This window comes from Biomphalaria glabrata, chromosome 16 (assembly GCF_947242115.1).
Source record: "Biomphalaria glabrata chromosome 16, xgBioGlab47.1, whole genome shotgun sequence".
Lineage (NCBI taxonomy): Eukaryota > Metazoa > Mollusca > Gastropoda > Planorbidae > Biomphalaria > Biomphalaria glabrata.
The window spans coordinates 17802396-17818923 of record NC_074726.1 but is presented as its reverse complement, the minus strand read 5'-3'; the positions used below and the strand labels follow the sequence as shown (position 1 = coordinate 17818923).

Genomic DNA, 16528 nt, shown 5'->3' with positions numbered 1-16528 from the left:
ACAACGCTGGGACGAAATCTCCAAACTAGAGAATATTTTGAAGTGATAACAAGATGTAGTGTCATCTGGACAAAACCTTTGATTGTGATCCAGGTCAGAACTTATCATGTAAAAAAATGAACCCAATGCAGCCATCTTTATCTTTTGAATATTAGAAGCATTTTTGCCGCAGAGCATAAAAATAATAGGGTTTTATTTTACATTTTCGGCTTCATAAGCCCATGACAATGTGTAATCTAGACAGATTCTTGTTGAAACAATGTAGACAACAAACATGGAGATCATTGTAGACAACTGCATTGTGTTTATCATAGTGTACAGGAAATCTTCAGGCATCTTCAGATCTAATTGATGTTGTCAACATTAGAATGACTGTAGTAAAGGCTGTAAAGGTTTTCTTTCAGCAGCACTAGCAGGTAGTATTATTGGAGCTTCAGAAGTTGTTGATCTAGTTGTATTCAAAAAAGGGCTGCAGACAACAAAAAGAAATACAAAATGTTAATAAAAGAAATAATGATTTAATAGTCTGAAAGTAAACATCTATATTCTAGATCTAAATAGGCCTTTTAAAAATCTATTTATGTATGTTGAAATTTTTACAAGTCTATAGAATGCATTATAAGAACTATGTATTGTAATAATAATCAAATTAGAAAAGTTTAGATCTATAATAGAGATATAGCAAGTAAATGTAGGATACTAAACAAACAAAAAAGTTCAAGTCAGTACAACATAAGACATACTCTAAATCTAGATCTAAGTCTAGATTACTCTATATTCTAGCTAGCTCTATTCTACCTTACTAAGACTAAGTATAGCGACTAGGCCTAAACAAAGAATAGATCTACAAAATTGCAACCTGTTATGTCTAGATATAGATGTGGTTTATTGATCAACACAACACGTTGTCTATTAGTATAGTCTCTGTCAAACTCTTTGCCTTTTAGATGTCTATTCTATTCTAATAATTCTTAGACTGAGCCTTTGATTATTCAACACACGCTGGTCTATTAAAAAAAACCAATACAAACTCTAGATCTAGACTTACCTATCTAATTGTGCATTGTCTTAAATGCGTGTCATCCATATAGACTTAGAATGGCGTTTCTTTCTTTCAAACATAAAACTGTTCTAGGGATTTCTGAGTTTTAATATTCGACTTGAATACAAAAGTAATGATGGACTTCCCAATGTTGACTAATGTACGCCTGTTCAAGTCATGTGCGCATGCGTGCAAACTTTGTTGCCATGTAGCTTTTTTCAGTGCGCATGCGTGTATGTACAGTTACCAGTGTTGCGTATTCAGTGCGCATGCGCAAATATGGCTACATGAAGATGAAGGGAAAAAACGAGGTAGTGACGTATTTTGAAAGTTTATTTACAGTACGATTTATTTATAGAATGAGACACCAGGTACACAATGGGAACAAGAAAAGTAGAACTTCGTATCGATACCATTTATACGGAATGAGCCCGTAAATTAGTGTATCAATTTTAGGTTACAAAATGTTGATTTCTTACAAAAATATCTAAATTTTGTTTACAATATACTTTTAAAATACAAAATTAATGTATAAAACATATTTTTTATAATATTCTGATAGCAAAATCGTAAACTACACATTTTAAACTATTAAAAACGAACAATTGTTGATAATCGATATTTGTGACAAAAATGACTGTTTTTCCACTGTGCATCCCCCTCAAACATGATTTACTAACGTAGTATGTGTCGCCCAACATGGCCGGTAAATGTAGTACATAAATAGCTAGTAAAATGATATGCTTACAGAAATATGATAAATTAATTAAGGAATTAATCAGTAATCATATACAAAGGGCTCATGATGAGCGATAATTTATCAGCGATAAATTAATAATAGTTACAGAGCTAAATACATGTGGTGAGAATGGTTAATAAATTCTAGTCCAGATGACTATATATATATATATATATATATATATATATATATATATATATATATACATTACTTAGTAAAATGGTTCTCAAGCACTTTACTAAGTTACATACCACAAATCCAAAGTGAAATAAGGGAATGAAAATAGTCCAGAACTCAAGCAAGAGATAGATGCGCTCCCTGTCAGCTCTCCAGCAAGAATGAGATCGGACGGTAAAATTTTTGTCCATATACACGTGGAGAGGGGGAGGGTGTGGCCGCGAATGTGGCCAGATTATCTGGCGTCTTTTTACAAAGAGTTCCCCGTTCGACCGTGACGAAAGTTTCCGGGAGATAGACATTGCGCGAAGGCGCGAGTTGAAAGTCCAGGAAATTTGCCCAGGTGGTCAGAGGATATGAAGGGGGGGATTATCAGAGCTCGGCCAGATCAAGGGATATTATACCTTGATAATGGCTAATGCTAGACGATTGGGGAGATCGCCGCCCGATGTGTTGAGTCGAATGGGCTCTTTGAAATGACCAGCCGCGCCCCAAAGGGGAGGGGTCGACGGATGTTTGCCAAGATAGGTCAAGGGGAGCGTACTCTCACCAAGAGTCTAGTGTGGCACGTGTCAAGGTGGGGATAGTAAAATGTGACATCGATGCCAAAGGGGTGGGGTTGGATTGGAGGGGTGGTGTTTTTAGCGCTTGATTGGCTAATGAAGCAAAATTGATGATTAATAGCGTGTAAATAAATTAATTAAATGCTTAAACCTGAGTGATACCTTGAGTGAGCTAAAACGGTTTGTCAAACGTAGCATAGCTAGTTACTAGTTCATTTCTAGTTGGAAGCTAAAGCCATCACTAATCACTCTCCCACTATCAAACACTATATGCCATTATAAAACTTGTAGTTTATTGTAGTAGGAGCTGGACAAATTATTATAGAGTAACCCTATCGGATTTTTCCATGGGTGAACCAGAGATAATGTCTGTAGTTATTGAAATAAAATATTTAACTAGTCAACCGGCGGCGTAGCATACCCCGCTATTTTGCTGACCCGGCCTTAGGCCACTGCAACCTATGGGACCGCAGTGGGCCCCGCACTTTCATAGGACCCGCGCTAATTCAAGGTGTATAAATTATTAAATTAAATCATTTTATAACTTAAAACAGATTTCCCGCGCCTTCCTGTCGATTTAGCAGGAGCTCCAGGAAATCTCCCGAAATTGCAAAATATACGAAAAAGTCCTTAAAATATACGAAAATATATAGACAAAAGTTGTCATTTTGGGGTGTCACTCAAAAATGAAAACACCAATCCAACGCTCGATAAATAAAAACAGCATAAGCATAATCTTATCTTATCTTATATAATACAGACGTTACTTCAAAAAAGAAGATGATTACGTCCTACGCGTCATGCATTTAGTCATGCATATTAACCAATGACTTAAATTCTGCCAAGTCACTGGTTTTCCTGGCTAGCTCAGGCAACCCATTCCATGCTCTAATAGCACTAGGGAAGAAGGAGTATTTGTACAAATTTATCCTAGCATATGGGACGAGGAATGTGCCTTTATCTTTGTGTCTTTCAGAGTATTTTATTAAATTTTGTTTTTGTATTTGAAGATTATGGTTCAGTGTTTTATGTATGATTGCTACTTTACTTTTGAGCCTTCTGTCCTGTAATTGTGTAATCTGGTGTAAGAATCTTCTCGCGCCTCAAACTAATGAAGAATTACTTGAGACCAAAAATTTTGAAAGATAGATTTAAACATTTGGTAATTCTTGCTATTGATTGTGATCTATGTAGGAATCAAAATTATTATGATATACTGTATGACTTTGCTACACGCAAGGCTCATAAAGTAATTCTGTACGTAGTAAAGAATGAATAAAAAGCAAAGACGAATTTATTTTCTAATGCAAACTCTTAAATTTTACTTCTTGTTCGCTTCCCTACCTAAACTTGGCCCCGCATAATCCGTTTCGCATAGGGTCCTACAATGGTTAAGTCCTGCCCTGCTATTTAGTGACCTGTAAATATACATAGTAGATTACTTGTTCTCTTTCCGTGACTTCTTGGTCCCAATGGTTAAGTCCGGCACTGCTATTTAGTGTTTGTAAAATGTTTGCTTGTAAAATGTTTTACATGTTTCGGATGTTCCTTTTAGATTTAACTTCTTAGTCCAAACCTCCCGCAGGACGAAGAGGGATGGGAGCGGGCAGGGTTTGACAGTCCAGCGCGCAGCCATCCGTATTGACGTGTGAATACCCACTTGTTCTCCCCCCCATCTTGTTTTTTCGTGGGGTGACTACCCGCAGAAATAAGAGAGTCATCTTTCCTTTACTTCTTCTTCTCGTCCAAACTCTTGAGGGAAGAGGAGAATTATATATATAGATTTTAAACATTGCTGTCACATGTCTGTGTATAATGTTACGCTTGTCAGCACACAATAACGACCGACAAGTAGTACGTGAATTATACGTATATTAGGTCACCTTACGAGTGCGTGGCACTAACATATTACCCTGACATCTACAGCTCATTATTCATCAATGGAATTCGGGTCCGACGACAAAAGCGTTTTCTTGCTCTTTTCACTGCAGAAACGTATTCTCCTGACATCTACAGCTCATTATTCATCCGACGCTAAAAGCGTTTTCTTGCATTATTCACTTAAGAAACGCATTCTCCTTTCCTAAAGCTCATTATTCATCCTATTAAAAAGGACCCTTTGAATAATGTTGTACTTTGAGGATTGTCGCCGAAAAAAAAATTTATAAGTAATATTCAATAAAATTAAAGTATAAATTTAGAGTTATAAACCAAAATTTATTTAACTAGAAAAATATCAGATTGAGTAAAAGTTGGGAAAAGGCGACTATGTAAAGGTTATTTGGGTTTAGAACTCATCTCAATTATGACTCTTTTACTGAAAATTTTCGTTTGAATTCTAACTTTTCCAATACAAAGTCTTTCTTACAATAATTATGATACATTCATGTGAAATTACATAAACTCTGTCTGGAAATGGGGGGGGGGCGGTAGAATGAAAACGATTAATCCTCGCTCCTTTAATAATTTCTGCTAAAGATTGCATTTGGTACTAAAGTATAGGGGTGGGGCGACTCGATATAAAAATTTAATTTATAGTATTGTTATAACCCTAGTGGCGGACTGAAAGGGTTAACGTGTGTGCGGCCTACTGACACACATGATTTAGGCCAATCACACAGGTCAAGGGCTGTTGAACAAGGGACAGTACTGCTAGTTCACGCAAATATGACTCATGTTGTGGTCATGTGATCGAGAGCTTTTACGGACTAGTGACAGTGTAAAACAATAGACGGTAGAGTCCAGGACAGCAAGCAGTAAGGACTGTGTGCTACAAAGTGAGTCCTTGAAATTGTAGCTGTACGAGTCTAGAAGTAAACAGAGAAAGACTTGTAGTGTTTAGTAGGCAGTTCTATTGTACAAGAAAGCATTCGAATTTTGATGTGGCCAGTTGTGTTGTATTGGCTTTTCATGTAATTGTAAGTAAACCGCCACCTTTTTGTTTATTGAAGCTCTTGTTGTCAAGTTCTTGTGCTAGATGTGCTGTTGTGTTTAGCAGTGTTTGCAGAAGGCCTGATTAAGAGAGATCGTAACAGTATATATACCACAGTATATATAGACCACAAAGACGAACTGCACTAGTAGCCAGGGAGCTCCACAGATACAACATAGACATAGCAGCACTAAGTGAGACTCGGCTTGCAGATGAAGGTGAACTCTGCGAAAGAGGAGCTGGATATACTTTCTTCTGGAGCGGTAGAAGCACTGAAGTACGTCGTGAATCTGGAGTTAGCTTTGCCATAAAAACATCAATAGTATCCAAACTAGTCGGGCCTCCCAAAGGAATTAGTGATAAGCTCATGACCCTAAAGCTGCCTTTACAAAACGGAAAGAAACATATTTCCATTGTTAGCTGTTACGCACCCACCATGACCAACCCAGATGATGTCATAGCAAAGCTTTACGAAGAACTAAACTCCACCTTGCTTGATATTCCAAAAACAGAAAAGCTACTCATTCTCGGTGACTTCAACGCAAGAGTCGGCTCTGACCATCACATCTGGAAAGGAGTCTTAGGCAAATTTGGGATAGGTCAATGCAACAGCAACGGATTATTACTACTTGTCACGTACACTATGACCATATATGGTAACAGTTTCGGGTTGTTTGCCGACATAGCTTGACATAGCTGGGAAAAAAAACAAGCATGTAATTAAATGAACTCCATTGGTTCCGAAAGTTCATTGTTGTACATTAGACTGCAATGATTGGTTGGTCTGGGAGGGGTAAGTTGTTGATCACGTGATTCCGAGCTGAAGCCCGGATGAAGCGTGTAGCTCCCAGCCAGTCTTGTCTCGGAAGTTGTAGTATTAACATCTAACTTGTATGTAACGTGAAATTGAGAATATATATCTTATTTGTATCAAGACTCAGATATACTATTGTGTAGATTCAATTCAAGTACATTTTAACCATTGTAACTATTTGTGAATAGTGTTTTCAAGTTATTAATTAATGTAATTGTTTTTAGACGAAGAGAAGTTTCTTCATTGAATTTAGATCGTACTTAGATCATATTTGTCAAGTTGTAACTCCTAGACCTAGATGATCCTCTTATCAATTGGCAACATTCTGTATGATCGTATTATCAACATAGATCTGTCTACTTCTATACGATCATCTTATCGAAAGATCATTTCAAGATCCTCGGCAATCACGATCATTGATGGTGCAATATAGTTCAAGTCTGATTGTGACAGTGACACCATCTTAGATTGTGACATCAACACCATTGATGATCGTGACACTACTCCAGACCTGTGCTGAACACAAGCTGCTCATATCGAACACAATATTCAGTCTTCCAATGAGAAAGCGAACTTCCTGGATGCATCCCCGCTCAAGACACTGGCACCTCATAGATTACGTCATCACCAGACAATCTGACCGTCAGGACATTCGTGTCACCCAATCTTGCTGTGGTGCAGAGTGTGGAACAGACCACCGCCTCATCATCACAAAACTAAACATTCGTATCCAACCAAAGAGACGTCCGCAAAAATCAAAACCCCTAAAAAGGCTAAACACGGCCAGCTTAGCAGATGACAAAACTGAAAAGTCGCTTGCAGATGCAATAGAGAACTGCCTCAAGTCCACCGTTCTAACTGAATCAAATGTAAATAAAAGCTGGGAATGCTTCAAAGAAGTTATCTATAGCACAGCATTAAACATACTCGGTCCTATGGAGAGAAAGCATCAGGACTGGTTTGATGAAAACAGTACTGAGATCAGAAAACTATTAGACGAAAAGCACAAGCTCCACAAATTGTGTCTGAACAACCCAAACTCCCAGTCCACAAAAGATGCATTCACTAACATCCGCAAAAATGTGCAAAAACAGCTACGCCAAATGCAAGATACCTGGCTTAGCAAGAAAGTGGAAACAATACAGGAATTTGCTGACAAGCACGATATGAAGAACTTCTACCATGCCATAAACGAAATTTATGGACCCACAAAGTCAGGCTCATCCCCTCTATTAAATGCTGATGGGACAATCCTATTGACAGATAAGGAAGAAATCCTAAAACGCTGGGCAGAGCACTTCGAAAAGGTTCTCAATACACCTTCCATCATAAATGAAGCGGCCATAGACAGGCTACAGCAAGTACCAATAAATGAAAAAATGGATGACCCCCCTACGCTAAAGGAAACCGATCTTGCCATTCAACAGCTCGCAAGCGGAAAAGCCCCAGGAGCTGACTCCATTCCCGCAGAGGTCTACAAAAAAGGTGGATTAGCCCTGATTGAAAGACTTCATAAGCTCTTCTTAATTATGTGGGAAAAAGAGTCAATACCACAAGACTTTAAAGATGCTAAAATCGTTCATTTATACAAGCGAAAAGGAAACCGCCAGATCTGCGACAACCACAGAGGAATATCTCTTCTCTCTATTGCTGGGAAAATCCTTGCACGCATCCTACTAAATCGGCTCATGCAACACATAGAATATGGTCTACTACCAGAAAGCCAGTGCGGCTTCAGAAAAGAGCGTGGAACCATTGACATGATCTTTGCAGCAAGGCAGCTCCAGGAAAAATGCCAAGAACAAAATGCTGACCTTTTCTCAATATATGTCGACTTAACAAAGGCATTCGACACTGTTAGCAGAGAAGGACTCTGGAAGATCATGTCAAAGTATGGCTGTCCACAAAAATTAATAACCATGGTGAGACTATTTCATGATGGCATGAAGGCTCGCGTCCAAGAAAGTGGAGAACCATCAGAGCCCTTCGAAGTATCAAACGGGGTAAAACAAGGCTGTGTCCTAGCACCTACACTGTTCAGTATCATGTTCTCCGCTATGCTGACAGATGCATTCACAAATAGAGAAAACCAAGGGATAAATATATCATACAGATTTGATGGTGGTCTATTCAACCCGAGGCGGCTTAAAGCAAAATAAAAAACAAATGCAGCAGTAATCAGAGACTTGCTATTTGCTGATGACTGTGCCCTAAATGCCTGCTCTGAAAACGATCTGCAGAGCATCGTCAGTGACTTCTCAAGAGCATGCTCAGACTTTGGCCGTACCATCAATACGAACAAGACTGAAGTCTTACATCTACCTGCTCCTGGGAAAGCCTACTCGGATCCAAGCATTACTATAAATGGACAGGATATAAACACAGTGGGCAAATTCACATATCTTGGCAGCACACTCTCCAGAAATGGAAAAATCGATAGTGAAATCGACCTGCGTATCGCCAAGGCCAGTGCATCCTATGGCAGACTGTCTACAAATGTCTGGAACAGACGTGGTATCACCACAAACACCAAGCTAGGGGTCTATAGAGCCGTCATCCTCCCTACATTGCTCTATTCCTCAGAAACATGGACAGTGTACAATAAACATGCAAAGAAACTAAACCACTTCCACATGACATGTCTGAGAAAAATACTAAATGTCAAATGGCAAGACAAAATACCAGATACAGAAGTCCTTCGAAGAGCGTGTCTGCAAAGCATCCACACAATCCTGATGCAGTCCCACCTGCGATGGGCAGGTCACGTCTACAGAATGGAAGACCACCGCATCCCAAAACGACTCTTGTATGGCCAACTAAGCGAAGGAAAGCGCTCGCAAGGTGGGCAAAGAAAGCGCTTCAGGGACACCCTCAAAGCTTCTCTGAAGGCGTTCAGCATAGACCCTGGCACCTGGGAGACAGAGGCACATGACAGAGCATCATGGCGTCGCGCTGTGAAAACTGGCGCACAGGTTGCTGAGGAAAAAAGAACAACGCAGGCAGAAGAAAAACGCCAGAAAAGAAAAGCAAGACAAACGACACTAGCTCCAGCTTGAATAACCTGCCCAGTGTGCGGCCGAACATTCCGGGCTCACATATGTCTCACCAGCCACATGAGGAGGCATAAAACCCCAGTGCAAAGCCGTCAGCCCCCTGGAGGACAAAGTGGTCATCATCGAACCACGATGGACGAACTATATATATATAAATTATATTAGTGACAGATTTTTTAAATTTTGTAATTTCCTAACTATAATACAAAAAGAAAAAGTATTGGGAAAGGTATCCACCTGGTACAACCCTTTTTCATTTAAATTTACTAATGATAAAATATGAGATTAGGGTGTGGTATGACATAATATACAATGGGTTCACATATCAATACGTAGTTTATATTTTATAGATATTCAACTAATTTTATTCACAAACTATGATTCTCCATAAAAATAGGACCGCCCCCCCCCCACTCAGAGAGCTAGAGTGGGGAGGGCAGTACATGCAATCGCCCTTCCCCCAACCCCACCGAATCGGCCAAGATACCAGAAAAGAAGCGACATAATATTAAATTTATATATTAATTCAACTAATTTTATCTCAAACTATGATTTCTCCTTAAAAGTAGGACCGCCCCCCCCCACTCACAGGGTTTAGGTGGGAAGGTTAGTAGAGGTATTCGCCCCCACCCCAAATCGGCGAACAGAAAACGACATAATATACAGATCGGTTAAAATATCAATAACAAGTTTTAATCATATAGATATTTAATTGATTCTTTTAGCAAGCTGTGATTTCTACAAATAAATTGGACCGCCCCCCCCACTCGAAAGTGTATGGGGGGGGGGCGGGATTGATACCATCACCCCCTCCCGACCCCACCAAATCGGCCAACATACTAGATGGGGGGGCGAAATAATCTAAAAATAGGTTGAAATACCTATAATTAGTATATATATTATTAACATAAGTAATAAGTTCGTATACAAATTGTGTGAATGCTATACTAAAATTTCGTCCGCCCCCCCTTCGGAGGGGGTGGGGTCGGCCGAGGGGGGGGCGATCGCCCCTACCGCCCCCCCCCCCCACCTGGATCCGCTAGTGGACTGTGTGGGTGTAGAATATTTGTGTTACACAAATAACAAACTAGTGTTTAAGAGGGAAGACATATTAGGAACTCCATTTATGACGTAAACACAAGCGGTGTTGCACTGATGCGCTAGTGTGCAAATATACATATAATACCAATATGTTACAGTGGGATTCTTGTAGATAACTTCTATTTGAATTAACTAAGATGTATGCTCAAGATGAAATTTCGTAAAATTTACTATATGTGACGTAAAGAATCCAGACAAATCTTTGTTCTGTAATAGATAAGAGACATTGGAAAAGCTCTCATGGTCCTTGCTCACGGATTGGTCATAGTTCACAGTTGCTAGACATCAGTCTTGATTCCAAGCTGATTTTTTAGTGTGCTTATTCTTTATTGAATTATTACCGATTGCCTGTATTTTCACAGTGTGTTATTTCAAATATAACATTTATAAAGTCAGTCTAGTCAGCAAAGTCCAGTTAATGTCCAATTTATCATTTAATTATTTGTCTAAACCAGTGGCAATGAGGCCTACGATACATTATCACGTACAAATAGAACAATGGTTTATAACGTGTCATTGAATACTATAACAATCTTATGACGATGATTTAACTGTGTAGAATTTAGCCCTTGTTATGTAAAGGGAGAGTGATCCTTAAAGGATTACGGGCACGACATGGCCTAAATTGTGCCGATGTGCCTAAACTCAAAAATCACAAATCAAAAAATCAAAATCAAACCAAAGATTAAGAATAAGGGCTGTGTTTTTCATGACTACGCAAACCAAGGGGTGTGCATATTTTTCTGCATCTCGTACAGACAAATCAGTTGTCCGCCGGAGTTCTATTAAAGTTTTCTTTCTTCTTCTGCGACTGGCTTCAACAATGGCTTTCATTTGCGTCTCAAATTTGTTTCCCGCAGCCTTTGTGAGAGCTCTCCAAATGTCACTTTCAGATGCCATCTGCTGCCAACTACTTTCCTCTATGCCAGTTAAGGCGAAATGGCGCCTGAGTTGATGTTTATAGCACATACGGAGGGCCCCTCTGTTAAATCCTCCTCATTTAAGCACGCCAATGAAGATCGCCTTTGGCATTCGGTGGTTTCCCATGGAGAATAGGTGTCCAGCCCAGCGCAACTGTCGAATGGTAATTAGTGCTTATATACTTTTTACACCGGCCTCCAGCAGAACATAGTTATTTGTAATGTAGTCTTACCAGTGTATGCACATTATGGTGCGAAGGCATCTTTGTGGTCGCGCACAAGGAGCCTTAAATGCCTTAAATGCCTTCGATACTGAACCCAGGTCTGGAGCCATACAAAAGTGTGTTGAGAACCACTGTTTTTTTTTTTTGTTGCTAGGTGAAGAGACCTATTCTGCCATACTCTCAGTTTGAGGCGACCACAAGCGCTGTTGGCCTTAGCGAGACTGTTGTCTATTTCTCTCGCTGATGGCGGGCTTTCGGGCTCTGAGAATTGCGGTCCCTGATAACTTCTCCTATACCTTCCAGGCATGCGCGGCAGTGCTACGAGCGTATAAGCTAGTCAAGAGCACGAGCTCTATGTAGGTAGCAAAGAGTCAACTGGTGAGACCACTAAGTCTAACATGCATCCTAGAACTTTCTGCGTTAGGCGAACTATCAAAAACATGACTAGCACAAAATTATTTCTGGGCATGACTTGATGAAGAGACCCCGGTCATGCTACGTGTATTGGGTCCATGGTGCGCTAACAACAACGAAGGTTTTAAGGATCCACTAAGCTTACCGGTAGTGACACTAAGAACTAAAACAGGGCGTATGGCGAGCGGCCTCCCGGCCCTGACCGACCCCAGAGCAGCTGCTCAAACACAGTCGAGGGAGTTGTGACCCTCACTTCACCAAATGTTACAGTACCACGGGACAAGGAAAAGGGAGTTGATGCAACACAACAACTAAACGCGAATAGGCAACTTTGGCACAAGAGGCCGGGGTTGAAAGCTATGTGCTAAGTACGAGGTCGATGTGGTAATGATTCAGGAAGCTGGCACGTCCTAAAGCAGTGTCCCCTTGCTCTCGGGATTTACTGCCTTCCGATGCTCTTTCGAGAAATGTCAAGTGTTAGTCACATTTGTCTGGAATCTACTACTTGCTCGTGTAGTAGAATCCACCTCAAAAGGGCATAGGCGGACCGACACGCTAACGATGGAGGTGTACGAAGTGGTCTAAAGTTCACAAGCGTGAACGTTTACAATCCTCCGAGGACGGAACTTCTGCTCGACAGAACCCTAGTGGCAGGAGATTTCAACGCCAAGTCCAACATTCGTACACTAGGGTCACGGAGGGAGTCCAAAGCTGATCTGAGTCTTTTGTCCGCGGACATCGCTGCGCAAAGTAGAGTGAATGTGCTCGAGTATGTCGGAAGCGATCACCTGCCACTACTGGTCTCTATTGATCTCAGAAAAGCAAAGAAAAACGCATGTCCAAAACAAAAGTGGGTATACGAGAATGCAAATTGGCGCGTCTTTTAGAGTGTATCGGATACGCTCGTGTAAGAAGTTGCCACACTTATTGTATGTCAATAATTAGCAAAGATTTACAACTACATTTAATAAATACAAATAGTGTTTTAAATAGATTTTGTTATACAATTTACAAACATTTAATACATCCTTCAATATTATTATTCCACAGGAAAAAAACAGTTAGATTACGTGGTTTCTTATCAACTAATAGAAGATGGCCAAAATTCATTAGATGTTGAAGTATTTGATCTACCAGAAGAAGGAAAATTTGCTGTTTTTGCGTTATCCGATTTTCATGGCGCAGTGTCTAATAGGTAAGGTAGCCTAGCTTTTATTGTCATATAATATCAGGTGACCGAGCCTCGCTCGGATGAATAATTTGTGAAGGAAGGATATATACCCGAAGTCATTTTGGGAATATTGTTGTAATTACGAAAATGAACGATCGAGTAAAGACTAAATCCGAAGAGTTGATTTTTCGTTCTGTCAGTTCTCAATGTAATTGTACATGGCGATTTGAATAGAAAGTCCCCCCAACAGTAGGCCTATAGAAAACCACAGCTCACGTCTTAACGTTTTACATTGCTTCTTTCGCGTAAAACTAATGGGCTGTTGTTGTAATTACGAAAATGAACGATCAGATAAAGACTACTAATCTGAAGAGTTGCTTTAGTGTTCTGTTAGTTCTAAATGTAATTGCACACGCGATTAAATATAAAGTCCTCCTATAGTCTAGACCAACCACATCTCACATCCGTCTTATAGTTTTACAATCCATCTTTTGCGTAAAACTATTGTAGGCCTACTATTATTGGCTTGAAAGAAAGTCTTTGCAGTGTTACTTCTTAGATGGTTACGTTCAGACATTTAATTATGGAATTAGTATACATTCATTATGGCTTTAGTACGAAACATCAAGTGACGCAAATCTCTACGTTATAGGGTAAAACAGGCACTTGTGACAAAGTAAAATGGCAATTTTTTTCTTAATAGACTTAAATCATTGCATTAGTTTTCTAAAGAAACGTTTCCGTGGGGCACCTCTGTTACGCCGAAAAAATATTCTTCGTCCCCCATACGAGATACATGCCCTGCCCAGCCTGACTGTCGGACTATAAGAAGTTCATAACCGCTTTTGTCATCCATCCATCCATCCCAGTGGTGCTACAGCCCGTGGAGGGATATGGACTGCTTTTAGAGATCTCTCCATTCAGATCTCTCCTGGGCCTTGCGTCAACACGCCCTAATTCCAAGCTTTTACCGAGGTTTATAATTAAATCAAAAGAGGCTGCATCGTACGCAAACTCGTTGACCGCTAGATGGATATCATGTTTAGTGTGAGCAAGTAAGGCGCAGAGAAGCTGTGTTATGACCATTTCCTTTGTTTTGGTACAGGACATTAGACACCGAAGCATGAACACATGGTAATAATTCACCAGCAAAATAATAATAATAATAAGGCTTGTCTTCGAGTCCGAAAATTAATGAGGATTGCAGATGTGACCTACATATTTTGCCACATACAGGGCAAGCATAACCATTGTCCGCGGTGATCGATTAAGATTTTCTTTTAGCGTCTGCGTCTGTCCTCGGCAGCAGATTTTATTTTGGTCTCAAATGTGTATCCGCGTCCTTTGTATAGAGGGAATTCTTTAAATCCGACAGTTACGCTGGACAGAGCAGTATCCTGTATGGGAGACGAATCTCAGACGAACGTATGCCAAAGGCAGTCTTTTTTGGTGAGCTAAAAAATGGTCGACGTAACACCGTAACGCTTAAAAGACCAGTTTAGGCGCCAACTTGCCTTAGCTGACATGGAAGATAGCACAGAACGAGACAGCTGGAGGTCACCAGCAAAATAAACAACAATGTAAAAGGTATCTACACCACTCTACGCAATTAAAGAGTAAACAATTTATTAAGCACTTAAAACACAATAACTAATCATACATCGGCACATTTAATTTCATTACTTCTCTTTCATAGTTCAAATAATAAATCTATCTACAGTAAGATGGTGCGCAAATGTTTAATTAGGTCTAATGGTTCTTTAAAACTTGTTGTTTGCAAAGAAATATTTTAGTGTACTGCGATAAGCCTAGTGACGTAAGCAGCGTTTTTTCCGTTTACGTCATGGAAAATTTTCATTCATAAAACATTGTAGCCAAAATTAATTTTTCGATAATGAGGCATTTTCAAACCGATATAACGGTCGACCTCGAGTTTTCCCGATGTGGCCAATGAGTTGAGAATTTTTTTCTCACTAATATGCACATACCTTGAAATTTTAAAGAAAATCGTTAGAGCCGTTTTTGAAATAAAATGTATATATATATAAATATATATATATATATATATATATATATATATATATATATATATATATATATACATACAAGAATTGCTCGTTTAAGAGAATAGGGTATCTCCCATTAAATTAAATGCGTTTACAATACCTCCATTTAAGTCTGAACTTCATGTAACTAGGGTGAATGGTGGAATCTGGACAAGAATCTCAAAAACGGCTGTAACGATTTTTCTAAAACTTTAACAGTTGATGTATATCGATGAGAAAAGAATTACCAGCTCGGAGAAATATCTAATTTGACCGTTATCATTTTTCCTAGAAAAAAAAAAGGAAATATAAATTTGGCTCTAAAAAAACATGGCGTAGTTAGCCGTAGTGTACCGATGACTGAGTTGTCTATTACATTTAATATTGCTATAACTTTATTGATAGAATATATAAGCTTTGCTTATATGTTTTAATGTAAATACGGGTATTAGAAGTAGAAGTAGATCTAGACTAGATCTTAAGAGTTCTAAATCTGCAGTTTAGGAAGATCTAGATAGATCTAAAATGAAAGTACCAATAAATAATTATACATTCACTAAATTGTAGCTTTGGCTCAGGGGCTAACGTCGTTGTTTTATCGAGCTAACGCTGCTGAAGTCTATCCGGCTTGAGAAAAAAAACACATAATTTTTAATGTTTTATTTTATTTTAAGTTTTATAATCGATGTATTGTCTTTAAAAAAAATGCAATTTTTTTGTTTCTTTCCAAGAGCTACGGATACGAAATTTGTTTGAAATCTGTTATTTCGTGTAAGTTTACTGAAAGTTGAATAGTGTCAGCAATACAGCAAACATTAGGTTGTAAAGTGTTCATAGTAGGTAGATATAGAAGCCTAACATAAGAGTTCACTCCAAAAATCTACATTTTGAAAACATTTTGTCACCCTGTAAATCCCCGGTATTTATTGCTTATTGTGACGCTGGTGTAATTTAAATTTAACTGATTAACTAAAAATTTGATTAGAAATGGCTTTGCTAGGTCTACAGCAGGGGAGGGCAAATTACGTTCCGCGGGCCACATGCGGCCCTTCAAAGTGTTTTATGTGGCCCGCGGATACCTACAGATATAAGGTGTGCCCACAGAGTAAACATATAAAAATGCAAATGTATTAAAATTAAATAATTTTATATATCTATATAAATTAATGAAACTTCTGATTTATATCACTTATGACGACTAAAGAAACATTGTCTCTACATGTCAATCGAAACATTTGTAAGTAAACGAATATTATTCTTATTGGCATTATTTCCAAACATTCAGGCAGTATTTATTAAATTTGTTGAAAGTGTTGTGTTAGCTTGGAACTAG

General features: G+C 39.0%; 1 protein-coding gene across 2 annotated transcripts in view; it reads left to right on the top strand.

Annotated features, from left to right (window-relative positions):
- Positions 1 to 16528, top strand: part of LOC106079957 (thrombospondin-type laminin G domain and EAR repeat-containing protein-like) — a 117750-nt gene that overhangs the window by 56181 nt on the left and 45041 nt on the right. For both annotated transcript variants that reach the window (XM_056014210.1, XM_056014209.1), the window contains exon 6: positions 13030 to 13174. In XM_056014210.1, the coding sequence (XP_055870185.1) occupies positions 13030 to 13174 (145 nt within the window). The remainder of the gene's footprint in view (positions 1 to 13029; positions 13175 to 16528) is intronic.